Below are 24656 nucleotides of genomic sequence, written 5' to 3' on the forward strand. Positions count from 1 at the left end.
ATGATAAGGAGTCTTGTCTTGCTCCTTAGTCATCTCTTTTCAAAGGTATGATGATCTGGCCATCTTTAGCTTAAAACTTGGTATCATCTCCTCCTCTTTCTGCTTTCACCTAAACACAGATGTACATGTTCTTCCTTTATCCTGGCAAATTGCACATGGCTGTCACATGCCTTTGAGGAATCTTGTTAATTAATACAAATTTAGCTCTGTGTTCAGTCATGAAAGTTTGAAGTGTCTTAGCTCTTAGCCCAAGGGTGAAGTCTGCTACTTTTAACCTATTCATATAATATTAACCATGGCAGTCTCTGTCTCAATCAGGTGAGTAATAGCTTAGTTCCTTCATGTGCTCTATACAATATCATTTTCCACTGTAACTGAGCTTTTACATGCTTGAAGATCCGCCTTGAGTTCATCTTAGCATGCAGGAGTCAGTCCATACTTTTTCCCATTTCTGTGCACTTGCCTGCATCTGAAACAGCAGATCTCCATGCTGCCATCTCTAAGGATCTCCACCAATATTTAAAAAAAAAAAAAAAAGAGAGAGAGAGAGAGAAAGAAAAAAGCAAGCCCATGCAGCCACTTCAGAGCATCATTTATCAAGTAGAAGGTGAATGTTTTCCTGCTAGCTGCTCTTCCAAAATAGCTTGGTATGTTTCTGTGTATTTAGCAAGCTCTTTATGTTGAATCTGCTAAAGGATCTGCATGCTGATAGGGAAGATCCAAGCCATTTGCCTTTTTGCTGTGTATTAGTGGGAAGCTTGAAGAGCCTATCTTAGAAAGATGACTGGTGGGGTGAGAAAGCCAGAACTGCTACCCTGGGAATCAGTATGCGACCTTTGCTGACTTCCTGTGTTTTCCACTTCAGTTTTCTTTCATGAACAGAGAGGATAACATTTCCTCTGGGATATTATGATACGAAACTAGATAATCTAACTTGAGAGCTGTGTCATGCTGGAGCACATTGGAGCCACTCAGGACTTAGCAGGCAGTGGGCTGGAATAAACTGCCAGAAGTCTGTATATTTGCAGGAAAGCTCACTTTTCGAGGTGTTTTGTTTCATGCAGTAATTCAGTACTTGGACTTCCTCGTTGTTTTGAATTCCTAAGGCCTGTGTTGTGTAATTGATTTCAAGGTCACTTGTCGGAAAGGTTGTTGAAACCCACAGAGAAGAAACAGGAGTAGCTGTTATAAAGATCTAAACCTCTGGCCATGTGCTGTAGTTCTCTGGATCGTATACAAAGCAAGAATGTTATAGCCATTGTCAATCTACTGGAGATTAATTAAATTGGAGAGGGGAGCAGGAACACTCTTGCACTGTTGATATGCATAACAGCTAGGTACTATGAAGATGAGGGGCTCAAGGGAGGACCTCTGTGCTTTGGAGCAAGGTGGATAAGCAGGCACAAGGTGGATGGAGTGCAGAGCAGGGTAATCTTCACTCCTCTGTGGTTGTGAGGCATTAGAATGTCATATTTTTTTGTTTTTGACACTCATATGCTCATATAACATGTTCTCTTTTGGCATCCAGTTGACCTTCAGGGCAATCTGTCACAGATGCATTTTTTTAAACTGATTATTGTGTATTTGATCAGCAATTTAGGACCCTTAAGTGTGGCTTCCTTGTGTTGCCCTCAAAGGCTCTGTTCTTGCAACAAAAAAGTATTAATTTGATTTTTGGCTATCACGGTGTTGGCCCCGTAATCTCCTTGGCCAGCATAGGTAAAACTGCCCTCTGCAGACACATTTCCTAGCAGATTGCTGGCCGAAGCTTGTTATTGCCTGGCAAAACCTCAGTCAAATCTCTTTACTGTACTGATTTTATAGTCAGCCATATCACAGCTGATTAATTGTGGCTCAGTGTGGTTAATCATCTGTCAGCTCCTGTGGCACTAACTTGTCTTGGACTGAGATGTAGAGGTCATCTTGTAAGCAGTCTGAAATACCCTCTCCTACCACCTCTAATCATACTTATGTAATAAAGTTGGATGTTCCCCTTCCCCAGCACCCTGTGCAGTGGCAGTCACCCTACTGCTCTCTGGCCGCGTGGGTTCCCTCAGCACATGTGCTAAGGTGCTTCGAATGGCTGTGCAGGTCATGCCAGTGTGTATGCTTGTATGAAGATGCCACTAGCCTTTGCACAGATTTCCCCTCTTGTCTTCCCTTCAGTATAAAATGAAGTTTTGACACTATTGAAACTCTGAGTGTCTGTTATGAATTTTTCCTGCATGATTTAAATTTTAGAAATGAAACATTGTTTCATACTAGAAATTTTCATGTTTTCTACTCTTTAGAATTTTTTTTACACTTTAAATGCACCAAAGAATAAAAGTTGATTATAATTTCAAGCAAAATATCTAGAAGAGTTCAAACAATCCCAAATTTCTGTCTTCACCGAGCTCTGTTGTGAATTTAGAACTTTAATGATGTGTAATTTCAATCTGAGAGAGATTATTATAAAGTTTTAAATGGCATTTGTGTGTTGGACAGGTGTTGCATGCAGTCCAATACAAAAAACACTTGCTCTGTTTTTTTGCAGCAATATTTTTGTGACAAATCTAGGACAAAAAGCTTGATGTAAAGAAAGTCGCTTGTGGGCCTGAGTCAACCAGCTCTTGTGAAACAATTGTATTAGGGTGAAGAGTTCTCTTAAAAAGCACACTGCTCTGAACCTTTAAGAAAAGAATTATTGTAAACTGGGCTGTTGAAATAGTTTTCTTGGTTAATCAGGTGTATGCAGTGCCCCAGGTTGCCTAGACAGCTTCTGCAACAGCTGTTCATTTGCTTGGAGATTTTCTTCAGTCTGATCTGACATGAAGTCAGTACTGAAGACTCTGCTGGAAAAGGCAGCCCAAGCCTGGGATTCAGTGTGAAGTGTTGGCTTCTTTGGGCTGGAGGATCTGCAGGTGATCAAAGTGTTAGTTAGTTTGAATGAATGTTAATCCCAGTAGGGTTTATAAAAGGGCAGGGAGTGGCTTCACCAAACCATTATTTTTTTTTCTTCTTTTTTTCTACGTTTGATTCTGTTCAAGACTTCAGTCATCAAGGTTGTTAACTTTAAGAAATCTTGTGGGCATGGGCTTAGGAAAGAGAAGTGACTTGATACTGCTGTACTTGTTTCTGGGGAGGAGGTGGCAGGGTCAGAGAAGGGAAAGACAAATCCTAGTTTCTGTATACTAGTCAGTGCAGAGTTACTGCAGCAAGGAGATGAAAGGGCAAATGCAGGCAGATTAGCTGCTGAAGTATTAAAACAAGCTAATATTAAGTCCCCTTTGCCTTTCTTTTGGCTCAGATATTCTGTCGTTCACTCTGCAGAATCAGAGGAGAAGAAAATGGCCAGTTTTGGCAATGGCTGACAACTTCTAAGACACTTTTTTGTCTTTATAATTTCCAGCAATTTCTCTATTGGAGCAGAAATGTACTGTTGTGTATAGATACTGATTTTGTTAAGAGGATGCTGGGTGCAAGAGATGGAGTGGTCTCCTGATAGCTCAGTGTCTTCAGTGATTAAAGATCAGGCATGTTAATAGTATAACTTTATTGTGCCTGAAGCATGGTGTTTCAGCTGTCCTTCATATGATCTCAGGCATCTTTGACCCGCTATATTTTTAGAGTTGTTGTTGAGCAAGGAAGATTAGCAAAGGACTTAACATCGATGTGTGAAAGGAATTCTTTTTCAAATATGGAAACACTCTGCCTATTTAGGTAATAGGTTTTGATTGTTATCTTAGTTATATCACCAGGGCTGTGCATTGACATGTCCCTCAGTTCCCTGACCTTTTTCTTTCTCCAGATGTTGTTAACTCTCTGAAATGGTGACTCTGTGACTGCACTGTTTTAAAAGCTGCCCTGATCTTGTTTTTGCTATACTTAATGACAGCTTTTTTGAGAAGCCTATCTCCAGCTAAGTCAGGTGCTTACATAGTGGAGAAAGAAGCAGCTGTGTTTTGAGAACCAGCAGTTTTATCACAGGGTCAGAATCGGACATGCCCATATTATATTCAGTAGAGTTGTATGGGACTTCATGTTTGCAACGTGGTCTTTCAGTGGAGAGGAGGCTCCTAAAATTCAGTACTTCTGTTAAAAGTGTTGAAGTGAGGCCTTTGGAGATCATCCCTGTGCTCTGATCATTCAGTGTCCTATTGGAAGAACAGATCTTGTTTCTCTGCCAACTCCTCCCCGAATGTTCGTGGCACAACTGCAACCCTGAACAAATGGAGGAAGAGAAGTTGAGATCACCATACTTGGGCCTTTCTTCCAGCCTAGCTGCTCTGAGAAGTGGGTGGAGTTGGGCCAGCCTTTGTTTCATTCAGCCTTGCTCATTATAATCTTGGAGTCCTGGAACCTAACGTGTTGCCCATTCACATGGAGCTGAGAGCTGAAGTGGGGAAAAGCACTGCGTGAGTGCAGCCAGCAAGAGATAAGGTGCAGCGTAGCTGAGGGTGAGGAGGACTTGCCACTCCTGTAAAGACTGAAGTGTGGGAAAAAGCCCAGAGATATTTAGACAGGCTTAATTTGTTGTCAGGTGTCTGGACAATCCTAGTATGATTCTTATACAAACCTCCTGACATTCGAGGCGTTTTCTAGCCTCTATGCTAACTGCTCTTTTCTGAAATCATGGGATTAACTGGGGGCAGTGTTCTTTGGGATAGGGTTTCCAGTTACGCTTTTTGCATGAGCATTACAGGCATGTGTAAGGAGTGGCATGAGACAAATAGCTGAAAATAGTTGCCAAGTATTCTGGTATCCCAGTGGCTTACAAAGGTGTTCGCAACTTCCACTGTCTGAACACTGAGACTCTAGTAACTGAGAATGGGTAGTCTGGATGGCCTGAAGAGACTTTTGCTTGTATGTGCTAGAAGAGAAAAGATTATCAAGGGAGAAGAGAGTACCTTGAGACAGCAAAAGATGGTAATTTGGAGTATGGAGGGTTGGGAGAGGGCAGGTGGAGGGACAGGTTAGAAGTACTAATTTTGCCCTGAGAAGATTAACATGCTGGCAGCTGCAGACCTCAGAGAGCAAGTTATTAACTTCTCTCTGTGACCCTTGAGAAAAGTGAAGTTTACTAGGAAGTGGGTAGCTGGGAGCATCCTTCAGCAGTGTCTGATATCTCTTCATGAATTTCCATCATGACAAGCTGCTTAAAGCAATGAGTTTGATTTTTGTCATATGCACCCAGGTGTTGAAAATAGTCGTTTGCCATGTGAAGTTTTATATTTATCTAAAACATGTTTTAGGCTTTCTGAAAGAAGCCTTGCAGACACAGCAAAAGTTGTCCAACAAATGTGGCAAAGTGGACAGAAGGTTACTTAGTGACTTGGGGAGGATGATTTAAAGACTTATGTACTTTGCTTATGTCCAGAATTTCGGTTGGTAGTCTCTGCTTGCACTCTCCTTTGGATACTGAAGCAACGCAATAACCTGAAATAACTTATGTTCCATTTGGAGATCTAGGAAAAGGAGATATGGAATGTGTCCTTAAGTGCCTGAGCTATTTTAAGAGCAGGTATTATTCCCAGCACCAGGGTACATGAGTATGTACTGGGGAAACCAGGCTTTCAAACTGCTGTGGTAACTGGTAATGCAGCCACCCCTGAGCATGCTCGTAGCATTGTGCATGTGTTGACAGTTGAGCGTATCTCGGTCACGATCACATTAACTCTTTTTTGTGGTAGATAAAAGTATAAATGCTCAGGAGAGAATTATGTGCTGTGTAAGATGGTTGTGTCTTACAGAAGACTGGAAGATGGTGGTAGCTCATACAGGTTAAGTGCATCTATGGAGCGATAGCAGAAAAGTCTTATGACCAAAATGGTCTAACTCTCTATGAGAAAGAATGCACAGGTTCTCCAGTGACAGCTATAGTTGAATCCTGGGCTGCTTTTGCAGTGTGTGATGATGTTATTCGATTATATATTTATAATAGCATCCTGATATGCAAGGCATTTTTCAGAAATTCAAGAAAAACATTTCATCCTCCAAAGATCTTGGGATATAATGAGAGACTGACAAGTAGGGAGAAGTTTGGGGGGGGGGGGGAAGCAACAGTAGGTAACATTTATGTAATTTAACTTTATTTGCTGCAAGTGTCATGGAAAAGTGGATTTTTGGTTTTCAAAGGGATGTCAGTCAATCAAAACAAGGAAGGTTTCAGATCCAGGACAGAATCATTGTAGAAACAGGTGAATCAAAGCAGAGTAGTCAATAATTGGTAGTCTTATCCTAGATAGTCTGGAGTGGCTATTAAGCCCATCCCATTTTTAAGGTATTATAGGTGTATTAAGGGGTATTACATATTTCATTAAAATAGCTTCTTCATCCAGGCAATGTGTCTGACTTAAATGTTGTTACCTCTGGATCTAGTCTTAAACTAGCAAACGTGTGCTGAGGGAGCTGGCGGACATTATTGCTAAGCCACTCTCCATCATCTTTGAAAGGTCATGGAGGACAGGAGAGGTGCCTGAGCACTGGAAGAAAGCCAATGTCACCCCAGTCTTCAAAAAGGGCAAGAAGGAGGACCCAGGGAACTACAGGCCAGTCAGCCTCACCTCCATCCCTGGAAAGGCGATGGAGCAGCTCATCCTGGAGGCCATCTCCAAGCATGTGGAGGAAAAGAAGGTGATCAGGAGTAGTCAGCATGGCTTCACCAAGGGGAAATCATGCCTAACCAACCTGATAGCCTTCTATGATGGAATGACTGGCTGGGTAGATGAGGGGAGAGCAGTGGATGTTGTCTACCTAGACTTCAGCAAGGCTTTTGACACTGTCTCCCATAGCATCCTCATAGACAAGCTCAGGAAGTGTGGGTTAGATGAGTGGACAGTGAGGTGGATTGAGACCTGGCTGAATGGCAGAGCTCAGAGAGTTGTGATCAGTGGCACAGAGTCTAGTTGGAGGCCTGTAGCTAGCGGTGTCCCCCAGGGGTCAGTCCTGGGTCCAGTCTTGTTCAACTTCTTCATCAATGACCTGGATGAAGGCACAGAGTGCACCCTCAGCAAGTTTGCTGACGACACCAAACTGGGAGGAGTGGCGGATACGCCAGAGGGCTGTGCTGCCATTCAGAGAGACTTGGACAGGCTGGAGAGGTGGGCAGAGAGGAACCTCATGAAGTTCAACAAAGGCAAGTGCAGGGTCCTGCACCTGGGGAGGAATAACGCCAGGCACCAGTACAGGTTGGGGGTTGACCTGCTGGAAAGCAGCTCTGCCGAGAAGGACCTGGGAGTGCTGGTGGACACCAAGTTAAGCATGAGGCAGCAATGTGCCCTTGTGGCCAAGAAGGCCAATGGTATCCTGGGGTGCATCAGGAAGAGTGTTGCCAGCAGGTCGAGGGAGGTGATTCTTCCCCTCTACTCAGCCCTGGTGAGGCCACATCTGGAGTACTGCGTCCAGTTCTGGGCTCCCCAGTACAAGAGGGATGTGGCACTACTGGAGCAAGTGCAGCGAAGGGCTACAAAGATGATTAGGGGACTGGAGCATCTCTCTTAGGAGGAAAGGCTGAGAGAGCTGGGCCTGTTTAGCCTGGAGAAGAGAAGGCTGAGAGGAGATCTTATCAACGTGTACAAGTATCTGAAGGGAGGGTGTCGAGAGGATGGGACCAGTCTCTTTTCAGTGGTGCCGAGCGACAGGACGCGAGGCAACGGGCACAAACTGAAACACAGACACTTCCATCTGAACATGAGGAAAAACTTTTTCACTGTGAGGGTGACAGAGCACTGGAACAGGTTGCCCAGAGAGGTGGTGGAGTCTCCTTCTCTGGAGATATTCAAAACGCGCCTGGATGCAATCCTGTGCAATGTGCTCTAGGTGACCCTGCTTGAGCAGGGGGGTTGGACTAGATGATCTCCAGAGGTCCCTTCCAACCTCAGCGATTCTGTGATTCTGTTATGCTAGCTGAAGACCTGGCTTGTGACATTCAAGTTTTTATGATTCCCTATCTAATATTCTTTAATAACAAGCTTTTGTTTCTGCTTTATGTGTGAAAGAAAAGATATGTTAAGGCATACTTAGCTTGATGACTGACAGGAGCTAAGGTCTGTTCATGACTATTTTGCTTTAACTTTTTTCTCCCTGCATTAGCTCCCCTTTTCTCAGAGGTGAAGGAGATCTGTTTTGTTGGACCCTTGTTGTAAGGCAATTTGTAAATTCAGAAGGAGTTAAGATGGATCTATCCAGAAGCTGAAATTTGCTCCGTTTTCACTTCCAGGCATATGAAAAGCGCTTTCCCACATGCCCAGAGATTCCAGTCTTCCTGGGGAGTGAAATCCTACATGAATCCAGGAGTGATGATGGAGCTATACATATCATTGAACGGAGCTGCAAACTGAATGTGGATGCTCCTAGGCTGCTAAAGAAGGCAAGTGGAATCTAGGGGCACAGAGTCTTGGATTTTGTTGGCTGGCACAGATTAGCAAAGGCTCTAAGACTGTAGCCATAGAAACTTTACTCCTAAACTTGCAAAGGGTTGATTTCTGATTTCCCCCCACCCTCTTTCTTTCCATGTTTGTTTCTTCATCCTTCTCAGATCGCAGGGGTAGAGTATGTTTTCTTCATACAGAAAAACACAGTGAACTGGAAAGAACGAACTCTCCGCATTGAAGCCCACAATGAGACTTTTGCCAACCGTGTTGTTGTCCTTGAGACATGTAGCTACTCAGTAAGTGCCTTGTTTCTACTTGTTTGTGAAGGAAGTGTTGAAAGTCATGTGCTAACATACAGGGTGAAGTTGCTTGAATGAGTTTGAACACTGGACTGTAGCGTACTACAGTTGGAGACTCTTGGACTGGAAGGCCATTGGGTCTTATAGAGCAGGCCTTTTCCAATGCTTTTCTGGGGATTGAGAAACTTTCTTAGGTTGATTGGAGTGTTAGGTCCTAGAGTGAGAGTAGAAAAAATGGTTGGAATTCAAGTTAATAAAAACTTCTGGAGCTTGGGCATAGTATTTAGATGTGGACATTTAGAAGGAAACCCACAGTATTTACTATAATGGGAGATATGATGAAGACAGGAGAGAAGTCTGACAATTAACTTTCCTTTTGCCCACAAATAAGTACAAGTTTTAAGATGTTATCATGATCTTCTTGTTCTAAATATTTGGATAAAGATCCTGAGCCTTATTTGTGGCCTGGGATGTTTCTCTTTGTGGCTGTACCTTAGGCAGCGGTGTGCCATTTCACTCTATCTGGGCTATTAGGGCTCAGTCACCATTAAACAGCTTCATCTGTTTCTGGAAGCAATCAGATACTGCTTTTTGTTCCCTAAACAAAAGTCCAGATCCTGTTACTTACCTGCCCTTTTGGCAACTGGACAACAGCTCAGCTTCCTAGAAGCGAGCAAACTGTAAGTTGCTTCTGCTTCAAGAAAAACACATAGCTGAAAAGCTATTAGCATTTTGAAAGGTGACGGGGAGCTCCTGAGCCAGAGATCACTGGGAGTCTACATGGAGCTTCCCAAAAATTACAGTAGATCAAACTTTCATCATTATGAAGGGTGCTGACAGTCCTGAAATATTGTCAGGTCAACTCTGGAATTGCTCAGACTTCGTTGCACTTGCTGGTTTTGGCTGTGTTGCCTGCAGCTTGTGTCCCTCAGAAGGAAATGTCAACAGCTGGGCTTTTGAGGGGAGGGTTCTTCCTGGAACAGAGTGAGAGCTAGCTGTCTGCATCCTCAAGATGGTTCCCTGGTCTATTTTTACCCGTTTCCTTTTCCTTGCCAGAATGCACCGGAAACAGGTTTATTCTCATCCTTCTACTTCTGCAGTGTTCTCTGAAGCAACCTGGAGAAATATGATCCTTCTCTTAAAGCTGCTTAATATTTCCCCTGGGGAAATTTGTGTTCTTGACAGAGCTCACTATATCTTTTGGCAGGACGAGGGGCGGGAGCTGGATTTTTTTTTTTTTCCTTTCATGCCAGTTTGTGACTAGCAGCACCTACAGAGAAAAGGCAGAGTCCCTCAGAACAGAGTTGAGTTTAGAAGAGGGAAAGATTACTTAGAGTTTTACTGTATATAAAGTAACTGAGGAGAAATGGCTAGAAAGAAAAGATGAACTTTGAATTGACAATGTGGGAACACTCCCAGGTCTGCCATGTATTTTCTGTGTTTTGGGGGGAAGACCAACATTCAGTGGCTGAGTTTCTTGTCCAAAACTAGAAGAAAGATTGTTTTATGTTCTTCCTCCTTTGCTGGAGATATGGAGGTTTTTAACTGCAGATTTTGTGAGGCAGTGCCTATCTTTCCATAAGGAGCATTGGCATGATGGTTTCAAGTTGGCAGCCTTGCTACTATTTTAGTGCAACTTCTGCCACTGATATTGCTGTTTAGGTGTGCCAGTCGGAGATGGGTTTTAATCTTGACTTCCTTGTGTGTGAAGAATGCTGTTTTAACCGCTGATGTCCGTATATCCAGTTCCTGATGTGCTTCTATTACTCTGGGAGAATTAGTCTGGCTGCTAAATGTGGGTGTCTCAGTACCGCATAGGAAACCTCTTCTGATCCCTCAGTCTGTAGCTCTGGAGAATAAACAGCCAAGTGGGTACCAGCAGTGAGGGCCCTGCCATAATCCGAGTTATCTGCTACCATCCAACCCTATGTATATCTTTGGGCTTAGGTACACCCTGAGAATGAAGAGTGGACATGCTTTGAACAGTCTGCCTCTCTCGACATCAAGTCATTTTTTGGCTTTGAAAGCACAGTGGAAAAAATTGCCATGAAGCAATACACTTCAAACATCAAACGGGTAAGATGGGCTTCCCTTTGTACCACAAAACGAAAGCAAACACCTGCTGTCAGTGTGCCTCGGTTTTATTTTCTGTAAAATAGACCCAGTATAGTTTTATACTTTTGCTTTGTCTTACTTGTGTCTCTGAAATTGCTCAGTAGGACGAATGGAAGAAAAAAAACAAAAACAAAAACCCAAAGCCAGTGTGCAATGAGCAAAAACAATCTGCTCACTGGGATGTTTCCGTGCAGAGGAGGGAGCAGGCTGTACCAGCGGAGGGCTGCAGTGGATGCTGTGGTGCCAGGCTCCTCAGGCTCTGAGGACACTATTCTCATATAGGAAAAGAAAGTTCTGGGTAAAAATAAGCACCTTGCCTCTCCAGTAGCTTGGGGAAGAGGCGATTTCTTTTGGTGGCCTTTTCCCCTGGGTTGCAGAGGAACAATGCAGCAAACTGATGATTTGAGAGTAGGAGACTAGGATAAAGGCAGCTGAATCCATAGCATTAGAATTTGCCTGACCAGTGTTGTATTTTGCCATTTTTCATTATGAAAGCACTATATAATTTTTCCAAGGGTTGATGCAGGTGGAAGGAGATAAATATTTCCCTTCTGTTTAACAGCTCTAGTCACCTTCCTTGAGGGAAACTCTTTCTGCAGCTTGCTGGTTTTCATGGGGCGGGGTTGTGGGTTTTGTTTTTTGTTTTTTGTTTTTTTTACACTAATACGAATTTTCCTCTCCAGGGCAAGGAAGTGATTGAACACTATCTGAAGGAGTTGATCTCCCAAGGTATCACATTCATCCCCCGTTGGACACCTCCCTCAGAGAGTGGACAGAAAGATGAGCAAACCCTGGCTGTTGGACGTGATGCTGATGACATACCGGTCGAGTGTGGGGCTCGTGGAACTACCAAAGAGCAAGCTGGCAGCTCCTGCTCTCCAGCGGAGGCAGTCAGCCCTGATGGTATGCGATGTCCAGGCAGTAGCAGCAACTGGCAATCTAAATGTCTTGAGTAGCACTGTGTGACTAATGGGTTTATTTTTATTTTTCTTGGCATGACTTTTTTTCTTCTGGACTGTGGGTGGGGAGGAGAGGAAGTTATCTTTTTTCTTCAACAAAAACACAAACTACTGCCCCCCCCCCCCCCCAGCTGAAAAGCCAAGAAAAAACAGCCTTGAAAAGACAGGAAAAGCAGATAGTATGTTTTTGTTTGAGCTGAGAAAAAACATTGATCTTTGTTATTTTATACTTTAAATTGAAGATACCTAAAGGTATCTTGAGTACAAAATGACTGACATATAATGAAACATTTTGATTCTTTCAAAATTAATGTTCTTGGAATTTGGGCCTAATGCATTTCTCATCCAAAATGCCCAAATAAAGCTTTATCCTTCTGTGCGTTGATCTGAGGATATATTCTAGACAAAAGAAAATTCTCGTCTTGGAAAAAGAAATAGGGCGTCATCTTAATGTAGTGAGAGCTGTGATATTAGGAATAGGAGTTGTCATTACTCAGAAGCAAAGGTAGCACCTGCTTTGCTGACTGTACCTAGGGAAAAAGCCTGGAATTTGGTATTCTTACCGTTTCTGGTCTCACCAGACCACCTCTGGTAGCTTCTCTGTATGAGAGAAAGTCTGTAAAAAGGATTCAAATCCACAGAGGAACTGTGAGTATAAGAAATGTTCACGTGCTTTGAGATCTTCAGATTAAAGTTAATTTAAGAGTGGCAGATTCTGTCTAGCAGAAGAGGAGAGTAGCTGCTCTTGTTCTGCTTAAGTTCATGCTTGTAAACTGATAAACTTCCCTGGGTTTTCTCCTCAGCTTGCTAGTTCTGTAGATTCTCTGGGGATGTAGTGCTTATCAAAAAGAATTTCTGTGTTATCAGTCAGCAACAGTGTGTCCTGTGGGTGTCCAATCCTTATTCTATAGCTAATGGTATCTGCTGAAAAGAATATTCTGCCGGATGCAGAGCTAGCTCAGAGGTCCTCCTCCCAGCCTTCCTTTTTGTGTGCCTGCATGCCTCCAGCACAGCTACAGGCTTGCACCGCTCCTCTATTGGTACCACGTTCTCTTCACTGGCATCTGCACGTACAAGTGTCTGACAGCACATCTGCTTCTATCTCTGGATGCTGGCAGCCTCAAGCCCCTTGTCCTTTGTCTCTGATCTGGGGGGACCCTGAGCTGCTGGTATGCATAGGACTTCTTCATGACAAAAAAATCTCCCTCGCTGTCTGAATTGCTGTTATTCACCCTTTCCCTCTGGTGTCCATAAGCAGGATAACATTTCAGTTTTCAAGGGTGGCTGCTTTTAGCTTTTTGCCGTTGGAATAGTGAGTAATGAGATTTTTAGGACACCAAGAGATTTAGGTGCCCAGAGCCTGGTGAGTGCCAGAGCTCATAGTATTTCTTTGAAAGCTCCTGCTGGGGCAGTTCCAGGCTGAATGAAATATTAGCATTCTTAGAGACAAACTGAGTGATCTTACTTTGATAACTTGCGCACTCTTTGTGTCCTCATGCCCTAATCACCACGAGAATGTCACCCACTCTCTCCCCTCAGGACCAGCAGCTAAAATGAGGGCTTCTACGGTCTTCCAGTGTAAATCATAAATAACCTGATATGTGGAAATAACTGCATGTCCCAAGTTCTCCCCTGTGGCTTTGCCAATCTTCCTCTGAATTGTTCTGTTCTTTCTCCAGCTGACAAATTGGATGCTGATTACATTGAGCGATATCTGGGCCAACTGACTCCAATGCAAGAGAGTTGCTTGATCCGCCTTCGCCAGTGGCTTCAAGAAATGCACAAAGGCAAGGTGGGTAGATGAGGGATAGCGCACCCCTTTGCAGACCTGAAGGGAGTTATTCTCGTTGGTTGTGTGCCTTCAATTTCCCCTATAAAACTGAGGATCACAGATGATTTGGGTTGAGACTTAACAGTTTTGGCAAGGTTAGGTAAAAGGCCAGGCCTGAAGACTGCTTGCATGATGTTGCAGCAGTATCCAGCAGTATCACTGACTGCACCTGCGTGGCCCAGTTCAGTCCTGTCAGTATTGAAAAGGAGCCGCACTGTGGTACATTTAGAGTAGACATTGATCAGTACTTTGTCCAGAATGGCCTGTCTGGATGGGTTGTGTTTTCCAGGATCTGTCGGGTGGAGTGGGAGAAATGGCTAGGGGCACTGATGGTGCGTCTCCTGTCTCTTGGCAGATGCTGCTCATTAGAGAGGCAGTCAATAGCACCTATCTCTCAGCTAGTGCATGTCAGCAGTATGCTGTGCGTGTTATACTAGGCAAGTTGTGTAAGCTGGTACAGTCAGATGCTGACTTCTTTTAGGAGAATTAATCCTGATCTTGTTTGTATCTCCTTTATCAAAATTTGCTATTTCAAAACCACACAGAATTCAAGAAGTAGAGACTGTCTTACCTCATGGTTTGAGATGCATTGAGTAAGTGTCTAAAATAGAGGAGCTGAGGACACTAGTTTGGGGCAAGTACAGCTGGACCTGGCCGGCTAGTGTAGGTGGAAACGTTTTTCCCTGAAAAGCAGCATGGGTACTTGGGGCCAACAGCAACTCTGTTGCTTCTTAAACACTCTTTTAAAGACCTGTTTTTCCTTGGGAAAACTAATGTACATTGCTTATTCAGAAGTAAAAAATGTAACAAAGACTTAGTGCTGTGATTCTGCTGTTCGTGAACTCATAAGCTCAGCACATCATTAAGTCCCCTTCTGTGCGAGTGTGTGTGTGGATTCCATAGGTACCTATTGATGGAGAAACAGCAGAGAACGGCAGGCTGAAGAGAGGAAAAGTATGTACTGAGAGGTAGTGTGTGAAAGTCTCCTAAGAACTGATGAGCTCTGGAGACTAGTCATGCTGTTGAATCGGCAAGAGCTGATAAATTCAGAACACCAAGCGTCTGCCAAATCTGTCCAAGGCCACCAGCATATACTGGCATCAACAATAGGTTGTATAATTTGGACCACGTCCAAGATGGCAGTAGCTGCTATAGGCAGGCAAGACTACAGGATTAGATATAACAACTGATGAAAAAAGGACCCTTTGAGGGACTTTCTGAGCCTGCAAGCCACCAACATGTCGGTATGATGCTATTTATGCCTCTGAGTAAACAGCTGGGGTTGGCCTCCCTACTGAGGTAACTGAGAGTGTATTTGAGTGAACTGTGTGAATAGTTATCTGCTACTAATAATAACAGCTTAACTATTAAAAGGTGCTCTAATAAATATTGGTTGTGATCTGTGTCTCCCCCATTCGATCCTCTGTCAGGGAAAAGGGAATTGAAACAAACCAGACAGGGAACAAAGGGCAGGGATCAATCCTAGGTAAAGGGATATAGAGCTGAACCCAGCAAATTTAACTCAACGCTAACTAAACTTCCCTGAGGACTGCTGATGCAGATTGGCTTCCCTGAAGTTTTTTAAAAAACAGAGGGGAAAAAAAAAACAACAAACAACTTAGCAGAGAAGACAAGCCCCAGACACAGATATGCTCTGAAATATAGTACTTGTGTTTTCAAGTCTACTGTGATCTGTCTGGCAGAACAGAGTGGACTTCTGTGTGACTGGTAGAAGGTCTCTTAGCTATCCTGTTGAAAACCAGCCTTAGATGAGAGTAAGACTGTTGGACTTTATCCATGCTTGTGATCTGCAAGGGTCCCGATTTCAGTTTGAAGAAGCACGCTCTAAATGTCTGTCTGTTTTCTTCAATGTTTCCTTCCCCCTCCCTGCCCTTAGTCAGAGTCTGGGGAATGGAAGCTGGAAAAGGTAAAACGGAGAGTGTATGAGCAATGTGAAGCAATTGCCCACTGCGGTGCTTAGAGCTCTGGCAGTGTGCACAGGCTTGTTCTTCCTCAGAGCTGCTTGCTGAGTTAGGTGCCTTGACAGGGTACGGCTGATTGCTGACTGCTCTCGGGGACAGCTGGGAGCGGCATTGTACCCTTTGTGTAGGCTCTGTGATCTTGAACAAGCAAGTAGGATGGCGCTGGCTATTCAGACTTTATCCTAAACCCACCTGCTTCTCTTGAAATGCAGATTGCCTGTCAGAATAATACAAAATCAGAAACTTTTCCTATGTGACTTGAGTTTTCTCTGGAGAGGTTGTCATCTTGCTATGACTTTCTGCTCTTTTAATTCAAAGCAGGGATATCATTATTGCTCTGTCAAAAAATATTTGTAGATCTCCTGTTTCTTGGAAATTTTCCATCTTATTTTTGTCCTTTTCTGTTGTCCTGTTTCACTGTCTGTTCCCTTTTCCTTCCAAAACACAGTGCTCTTTATAATTGGATTTGTTATTGCTTTAAAAATCTGTGTATTTGAAGAAATTGAAACTCAAAGCTGCTCGTCAATGGTTTTGTACCATGTCAAAGAGTGTATGTAGTTCCACCAGTGAATAGAACAACAAGCTGGAATTAAAACTTCATTTTCTTGCATATGGGAATTACTGCTTTGGTTGGACAGAGATAATTGAGAGACTTTCCAAGTCTACTCAGAGCGCTCTGCCTTTGGTCCAAACACAAGTGTTGAATTTTCCCCAGTCTACAATTTCTAGATATTGCAGTGATGTGAACTTCTTTCTCACATAGAAAGTAGCATCTTACCAGTAGCTACATGCAGTCTAGGTTTGAAAACCATTGGGAGTAGCAAAACTTTGTGTAACAGCCATCCGCTCTCCCTCCTGTTAGCAGGAGATCCAAGGGCTGTTGTGGATGTTTGTGGATTTTGTCTGTTGTCTTGTGAATAATGGCTTCCTTTGAGCAGCAAAAATGAAAATGTAGAACATCTGATAAAAAATTCTGCTGTCTTTAATCTTATTACAATGTAGAAAATTTCATGGGCATTCTTCTAAATATGTCTGAGATCTGATTTGGGAAAGCTTGTCCTTTTCCTGTTTACGACAGACAAATACAGCATTTGCAAAGTGTTAGAAACAAAGCATTGTGCTAAACAGTATTAGTCTGCCATCTCCTCCTCAGGTGACCCCAGGCTTTGGCTTCAGGCTGTCTGAACTCCACCGCTTTTTTTCATGGAATTGATTCTTATTATCTCTTGCAGCTTCATATCAGCTTGTGAAACTGAGATTGCTCTCAGCCTGACACTGCTGGTGGCTTTGCTTTCTTCCTTGCTTTCTATTTTCATCAGCATGTCAGAGAACAAACAAAAGAGCTTTGACTCCTGAACACACGCTTTTTTTTTCTGTATTACAGTGGAGCTCAGATTGCTCGCATTGCGCTAAACACAGTACAAATAGTCTGGAGGAGACTATCCCTGCTCTAAACAACTTGCATTTTTAATGGAAACCCGATGCAGCCAAAGAGGTCAAACATTTTGGGGAGCTGGGGTGAAGGGACTGAGAAGAGCAATCAAGAGCATGTGCAGCTATGATCCAGTTGTTTTCACAACTGGCATGCTTTTAGTCAAATTTGGCACTTTTCTGGGATCTGTCAGGGTTATTGTTAGTCCCTGCTGCCTAATATTAGATGGCAGTTTTTCTTTGGTTTTCAGTTAAAAGGGGGCCTTGGGAGATTTGGAAGGAAGTTGGAATAAGCCATTTTACATACTTGGTTTGGAAAGGCTTTTGTGCCTGTGGTGTTGGAATTACTAACCAAAAGTGTTGGGATGAGTGATAGTGAGGGTACATTGTGGTGGTTGTTTTTAATAAGAGTTAGACTGTAATGTGGTTGAGGGGAAGGGGAGCCTGTGGAAGAACTTAAAATCTTTCGTGTTCAGAGAAGGCCAGCAAAGCACAGTCAGCAGCAAAGCAGAAGAGGGGCCTGCACAAAAGCTGAAATAAAATACTATGAAGACTGTACAGTTATGATCCATTGCCAAATAGTACAGGTTAACTTGGTTGATGTGTTGCCTAAGGATGCTTTTCATCCTTTGCTAATTTGACTTACAGGGATGTAACCTTGCAGCTCTATCACTTTCATTCAGGATTTTGTTGCTTGTCCTTGTGGATAGCCAGCTGAGGGAAACTTTAGCCAGCACACAGTTCGCCTGCTGGGGTTTCTGGCCATTCGCTCAGTGCAGTGCCTTCTCACAGGCTGTGCATATGCATGTTTAATTCCTACTCAGATAAACATCAAGCCCATATCTCTAGAAGGGGTGTGGATTGGTCACTTCTTTCTTGTTGCTAGCACCATCTGCTGCAATGAACTGGATTAGCTAGGCAGGGAGGGAGAAAGACTGAATGTAGGTTTAATCTTTGTCGCCATAATTTTAAAAGTTTAAAAACTGCTACATGCTCTGCAGGCTTCCCTGCAGTTTTTATGGAACAGTGGTACAAGTAATGTACCAGTCCTGATCCTCGGACTTTCTCTCTTCTCTCAGATCCCCAAAGATGAACATATCCTTCGATTTCTGAGGGCTCGTGACTTCAACATTGACAAAGCTCGAGAAATGCTCTGTCAGTCACTGACCTGGCGAAAGCAGTACCAGGTGGATTACATCCTACAGTCATGGAGGCCCCCAGCCCTCCTGGATGAGTACTACACTGGAGGATGGCATTACCAAGACAGAGGTTAGAAGTTGCCTCTTGCATTGACACTACAACATAGTTTGCACTGTAAGACCTCATAAGTAACCTGTGGCTTTTGGAGAAAGCTGTACTGAAACTTCATTTATATAAACAGAACAAAGAATGCTATCGTGGATAAGTTTTAACACCTACAAATAGCTGTACTGTTTTGCTGTAGCTTCATTATTTTCTCTGCACAGATCTAGCAGACTAGAGCTAGTGTAAAGCATCTCTTTGATCAGATGGCCTTTGGATGCCATTTTTATCCTTTTCAGATATTTAATGTGGCATTTGTAAAAGGTAATAGAGAGATAGCCTGGAAGACTACAGTACTCACTTCTATTTGTAGTAGAAGCTTCTCCTCCTATGCCTAATCTTTAGGTACTCCTAAAGTCTAAGGACAGATTCTATCTCCAGACAATCTGGTTATGTTGCTATTGCCTTGGCCTCACTAATTGAGACCACCAAAGAGCAAACAATGTCTTATCACTTGGGATGTTCTCTGACTAGGCAACAGTCCTAGCAACCCTCTTCGATTGCTCCTCTAAACTGCATCTTTCACAGGTATACGGCATATCATCAGTCACACGAAACTGAGGTTATGGTAATCCATTTGCATACCTCTTCTCTACATTCACAGTTCCAAATTCACTGAAGAACTTTTCCTCTTTGGGCATTTCAAGTTCAGTTATTTTGCTTTTAAAGCCTTATTTTTGTTTTAAAGATGGACGACCACTCTATATCCTTCGTCTTGGCCAGATGGATACAAAAGGTTTGGTGAAAGCCCTGGGAGAAGAATCTCTACTGCGACATGTAAGATCTGCCTTCATTTCTCAGCTGAGGAACTATACTTCCCTTGGGAAACTTAGAAGTACTTGTTATAGTGCAGCAGGAATCTACCTGCCTGATGCACAAAGAAGTAATTGCTGGGTTTCATGGCTGCCAACTCTAAGTTATAGATCTGGCTTAGTGCCTTTGGCATGGCATAGTTTCTCTGCCTTCCTGCAGAGAGAGAATTTGGAGTGAGATGTTGTAATGGTATAAATGGGCCTGAAGGATGTTTTCTGATAATTTTCAGCTCAACTATGAGCTTTCCGTGGCCCTTGTGTACAGCTTAGCTAATAACACTTGGCTTGAGACTCTTCTATTTCATCTTAAAATTTCAGTATCTGTACCTTGCATGTTCAGCAGAACTTATTTTTCAGTAGAGCAGCCTTTTTTGCGTAGAATCTTATTCTGTTTTGCATACTGCGAGTTCTCAGACTGGTATATCTCTGGGTTCTGGGTTCTTTGAAAGGTTTCTAGGTCCTCCTGGTTCCTCAGTCATACTCAGGCTAATCCCAGTCTGCTGTCTTTAATTTCAGGTTCTGTCAATTAATGAAGAAGGACAAAAGAGATGTGAGGAAAATACTAACCTCTTTGGCCGCCCCATCACGTTAGTATAGCTAGTTTTCTTGTATCCTTACAGAATGTAACTGAAGTGATGGGAATAATGTTTCCATGAAGCTTTTAAAGATGTTCTTAGGGTTAAACTGCAGACAGCAGTGTTGCGCATGTCTCTTATGGACTGTTCCAGCCTGGGCTTGGGGTAACATATATAGTGGAATTAAATGCAAATTAATTTGACAGCTTCATATGCAAGCAAGTATTGGCTCTTCCCTACATTATACATCTTTTTCTGTCCCTCTCCAAGGGAATTTAACCTTGTTGTCTTGGTGATTTTAATTCAGGTCCTTAAAATTCTCCTTTTTTTTTTTTTTTTTTTTTTAATACAGGGAACTGTCTGCCAGACTCATCTTAAAAAGCAGTCTTCAAAATGCACTTTTTAGTTATTTTTAGCAATGGGCCTGCGTATCTTCATTCTCTTTCACACTGATGACATTTTGTCTTGTCTGTTTTATGCTTTTGGATCCAGTCTACCAAAAGGTTGCTGCTTGAGTGGAGATCTACTTTTTATTGTATTGGAACTGCTGGTTTACCTCATTGAATTAGATTCTTATGCAATTTGTGGTTTTACTGAAATGAGTGTTTCATGGATGATAAACCAAGCTGTCACTGTGCAATGAAGTTCTGACAAGTAGCTTTTCTGGTTTGTTTTAGATCCTGGACATGTCTAGTGGACTTGGAAGGCTTGAATATGCGGCACCTCTGGCGTCCTGGAGTTAAGACCCTGCTTCGGATAATCGAGGTTGTTGAGGACAACTACCCTGAAACCCTGGGGAGACTACTGATAGTGCGAGCCCCCAGGGTTTTTCCTGTACTCTGGACACTGGTGGGTGAAATCTGGACTGCAGGGATCATAAGCACTTGTGTGTGTACAAATAGCTAAAACCACCCAGTCATTGTAATTTCTGCTTATTTGAAGACTTAAGGGGGGGAAAAACTTCCTGGCAATATATTGCTGAACTCCTGAAGGGCCACAGCATTGCTATAGAGCAGACAATGTGTTTGATTCTCATCGCTGTCATTCCACCAGAGCAGGACAAAATGTGGGATCTAAACTGTAAATCTTCATGTAAATCTTCAGAAGTAGCCCCAACATGATAGGTTTTCATGTTGATGGGAAAATACAAAAATATTTTTAAATCTCATGCTGAAGGGCACTGAAGAGAAAAGTAAAAAATATGGCACTGTCTGGTGCCTGCTAACTGTTGTTTTAGCAATGTAAAAACATACTTGACAAATTTCTTGTGAAGTTTATATGTGGCGAGGTGACTGCTAACTTATTTTACATGAAGTGGAAAAATCATGTGAGAGAATATAGTGTAATGTTACCTCTTGCTTTGGGGAAGTGCTTCAGAATCGCACAGCTCTATACTATTGCTGGTCTGCGTTCCTGCTGACCGGGCCTTTCAGTCTAGGGTCTACAGTATCCATGGAAGATGGTATCAACACTGTCTCTAACTTCACTCGATGGCATAACAATGTCTTCTGTTCCCCCCACCCACCCCCTTTTTTTTTCAGGTTAGTCCCTTTATCAATGAGAACACAAGGCAGAAGTTCCTGATTTACAGTGGGAATAACTACCAGGGTCCAGGAGGGCTAGTAGACTATGTGGACAAAGATGTGATCCCAGACTTCCTGGGAGGAGACTGTGTGGTGAGTTTTCCTTCCTGTAGCGCGGGTGGAATCTGCAGTGTACAAACTCCCTAGAGACCTTCTTTTCAAAGCCTCTGGCCTTTCAGTCCCTTCTGAAAGGCAGTTACATCTCTGCTGTGGCTGGGATACCACTGCTCTGAGTGCTGTACAAACAGTCAGTTTGTGCCACTGATGACCTTGCCTTGAAGTGGTGATGCTGCCCTGGAGAAGGGAGTTAGAGGTCAGGAAAATTATTGCAGTTCATGTAAATTTAGGCTAGCTGTGAAATCTTATACTAACTGAGGGTGTCCATCTACAGTGTCATGGTATAGATGACTTAATACTTTATCGCTAGATTAGTACGATTCCTCATATTTGTGTCTGACTCTTCCAGTGTAATGTCCCAGAAGGTGGGCTTGTTCCTAAGTCACTCTATCAAACAGATGAAGAGCCAGAGAACTCGGATCACATCCGGTTGTGGACAGAAACGATCTATCATTCTGCGAGTGTTCTCAAAGGAGCTCCACATGAGGTACAAACCAGAACTTTATATGGCTGAAGGAGGAGCTTAACTGGTATCAGCAATGTGTTCTGCTTGTTAAGGCTGCCTAGAAGAATGAACGGCTCCCAAAATGCAAGTGCTAGATGTTTCAGCCATAGTGTGCCTTTCTTGGGAAGGCTAAGAATAGGCTAGCTAACAGCTAGGGGTGTGGAAGTTAAGAATGGTCATTTAAGAAGCAGTGCCTCTTACCTCTAGTGTGACCAGTTCTTTTGTAAGATGCAGTCTCTTCCTCCTTTTTTGAGGAAATAAAGGCTCCCTCAGTTTCCCTTCTGTGATAGTACTGCTTCCATTCTCAGTGGTGCAGCTAGGACAGTAATGGTGGTGATATGAAAGGGTGGTACATGAGCTGACTTAGGTAATCAGAAAAGAGAATGTCCAAAAAGGACACGTTAAGGAGCACTTCAGTCTCAATACAGTCCACTAGCTTCACTAATGATGAGTAACTCTGATTTGGCCTGTCTGGACTTCTTACAAAATAGAAGTGGCTTCTGGAGTACTTAGCCACTCTTAAGCTGCTCTTTGCTGTGGCCCTGAACGCTTTGCTTCAGTTCCATTGAGGCTTTCCTAGAACTAGCAAATGATTTACAAGCAACTCTGACACAGGGGAAAGAGAAGGTAAAAATGGCTGAGCAGATCCATTGGGGTAGAAGATTGGGACTGGGAATCAGTCTATCCTCCTTAGGAATCAAGATCAATACTTTAACTAAAAGATTGTGGAGAAAAGCATCTTTACATAGGCTGAAGGAAGATGCCGGCTGTCATCTGAAGACTTGACTTTTTAAAATGTGCTTGTTTTGTTTCCTTTTTAGATAGTTGTAGAGATTTTGGAAGGTGAATCTGTGATCACTTGGGACTTTGACATCCTGAAGGGAGATGTGGTGTTCAGCCTCTTTCACTCCAAACGAGCTCCTGAAACTAGTCACAAAGAAGCCACATTACCAAGTACCTCTATTGCAGGGGACAATATGCAGCTAATTGATAAGACATGGGTCCTTGGGGTGGATTACAGCCGTATGGAATCTCCACTGGTTTGTCGGGAAGGAGAGAGCATCCAGGTCAGATGTGTTTGGATCCTTGTATTGATCTTACAATCCTAGCAAACTCCAAAATGGAGGGAAGTGGAGAAGGAACTGATGGGATGGGGAAATCCTGTATTGCTGGGGAATATTCTCTGGATTCCCTATGAAAGTGACTACTACTGCAGTTCTAGTTTATACTGAGCTATTGGAAAGTGATACCATAATCCATGATAAAAAGCTAATTGAAATTAATGGAGTTCATTTTACTAGCATTACAGGGCTTTGGTTCAGGCATGTAAAATAAAATTGAACAACATATGTTCCCTAAAGCATTCAGTTCAGTAGTTTCTTTTGACTTCTGTGAAGTCATTCACCTATTTCTTAAGACTTCTGGTAGTCACTTGGTGGCACTCTTTGTCTTTTTTCTTCCAGGGATCTCATGTGACTCGCTGGCCTGGCTTTTACATTCTCCAGTGGAAAATGCATGGCCCTCTGCCCTGTTCTGGCACTAGCCTCCCTCGCGTGGATGATGTCCTTGCCTCTTTGCAAGTTTCCAGTCACAAGTGCAAGATCATATACTACTATGAGGTGCTTGCATCCAAGGACTTCAGGTAGGAGATTTACTGGGGGGACTTATTATGTGTCTTGCAATAGAGAAGCCATTTGAGAGGACTGAGTGAGACATAAAACATCCAGATGTCCATCACCTCCACAGTATGCATGTTGCATTGATAGTAAGTTGGACTGACACAAGCTTGGTGGTATTTTGCAGAAAAACTCTCCCCTTAGTGGTGTAGGTAATAAGGTTTTCCCTTTGTAGCAGGTACACCTTGGCTGGATGTACACCTTGGCTGTATATTCACCAGTGGAACTGCTGCTTCAGTTCCTGCTTACAGCTGCCTAAAGTGGCGAGGGTTTTGGCTGATGAGAGGTTTGATCTTAGTTGGGAACATTTGAGAAGTTACTTTTGGAGTAACTTACAAATGTCAACTGGGCTATTTTGTAAACTGGTTTGGCATCTGGGAAGGATGTCAGCCATGTGGCTTAGAGTGCTTTCTGAATACATCAACCTCTGCAGGATTTGTCTAACCCCCTTTAATGGAAAAAGTACTTCTCATATCAACCATTAGGTGATCTGAATACTTTGAAAGTACTTACAGACCTTTTACTAAGAGCTGGAAGAAGTATTAGGTAGACCAGACTTGCAGATGGACAGGTGCTGACCTTGAGAATGACATGACTTGCCCAGATCCTGTTGAGTCAGAGCAGCAGCAAATTCCTCACTCCCATCATTCAAACCTATTTCCTGTTGCCCTGCCTGTGTCAAATGTGTTGCAGCTAGAGCAAATCCAGTTTGCCATGGGCAGGAAGGAACTGAAGATTATGGCTGGACAAGCTGGAGGTGGGACTCTCGTGCTCGCACACCAGAGTTCTCACCTTAGCTGTGGCAGCTATTCTGACCACATTCACTGAGCTATGCAGCATTTGGAGGGCTCTTTAGTTGTACATTTCTGGCCAGGGCTGTATATGCAGCCCCAGAGAGTTCCAGCTGTGCCCCACTGCCAGAATAACTGTAAGAGAAAAGTTGTAATAACTGTAGCTAGCAAAAAAGATGTCTATGACAATTTTTTTCCTCATGACACAGAGGAATCCTGAGATTCTTAGAGACCAAGTTGAAAATGGTGGGACAAAAAATAAAATGCTTTTCAAAACATTACAGAGTAAGTTGATCTCCTGTCAGATGTATCCAGTTATCCGTA

At 43.1% G+C, this 24656-nt stretch overlaps 1 protein-coding gene across 1 annotated transcript in view; it reads left to right on the forward strand.

Moving 5' to 3' along the window:
* Positions 1-24656, forward strand: part of SEC14L5 (SEC14 like lipid binding 5) — a 33924-nt gene that overhangs the window by 8876 nt on the left and 392 nt on the right. The window contains exons 2-14 of the mRNA XM_013961667.2: positions 8201-8350; positions 8519-8650; positions 10601-10729; positions 11452-11671; positions 13407-13519; positions 18051-18240; positions 18962-19050; positions 19602-19672; positions 20338-20509; positions 21202-21336; positions 21710-21847; positions 22687-22932; positions 23329-23507. Of these exons, the coding sequence (XP_013817121.1) occupies positions 8201-8350; positions 8519-8650; positions 10601-10729; positions 11452-11671; positions 13407-13519; positions 18051-18240; positions 18962-19050; positions 19602-19672; positions 20338-20509; positions 21202-21336; positions 21710-21847; positions 22687-22932; positions 23329-23507 (1964 nt within the window). The remainder of the gene's footprint in view (positions 1-8200; positions 8351-8518; positions 8651-10600; positions 10730-11451; positions 11672-13406; positions 13520-18050; positions 18241-18961; positions 19051-19601; positions 19673-20337; positions 20510-21201; positions 21337-21709; positions 21848-22686; positions 22933-23328; positions 23508-24656) is intronic.

Source organism: Apteryx mantelli, chromosome 16 (assembly GCF_036417845.1).
Source record: "Apteryx mantelli isolate bAptMan1 chromosome 16, bAptMan1.hap1, whole genome shotgun sequence".
Classification (NCBI taxonomy): domain Eukaryota; kingdom Metazoa; phylum Chordata; class Aves; order Apterygiformes; family Apterygidae; genus Apteryx; species Apteryx mantelli.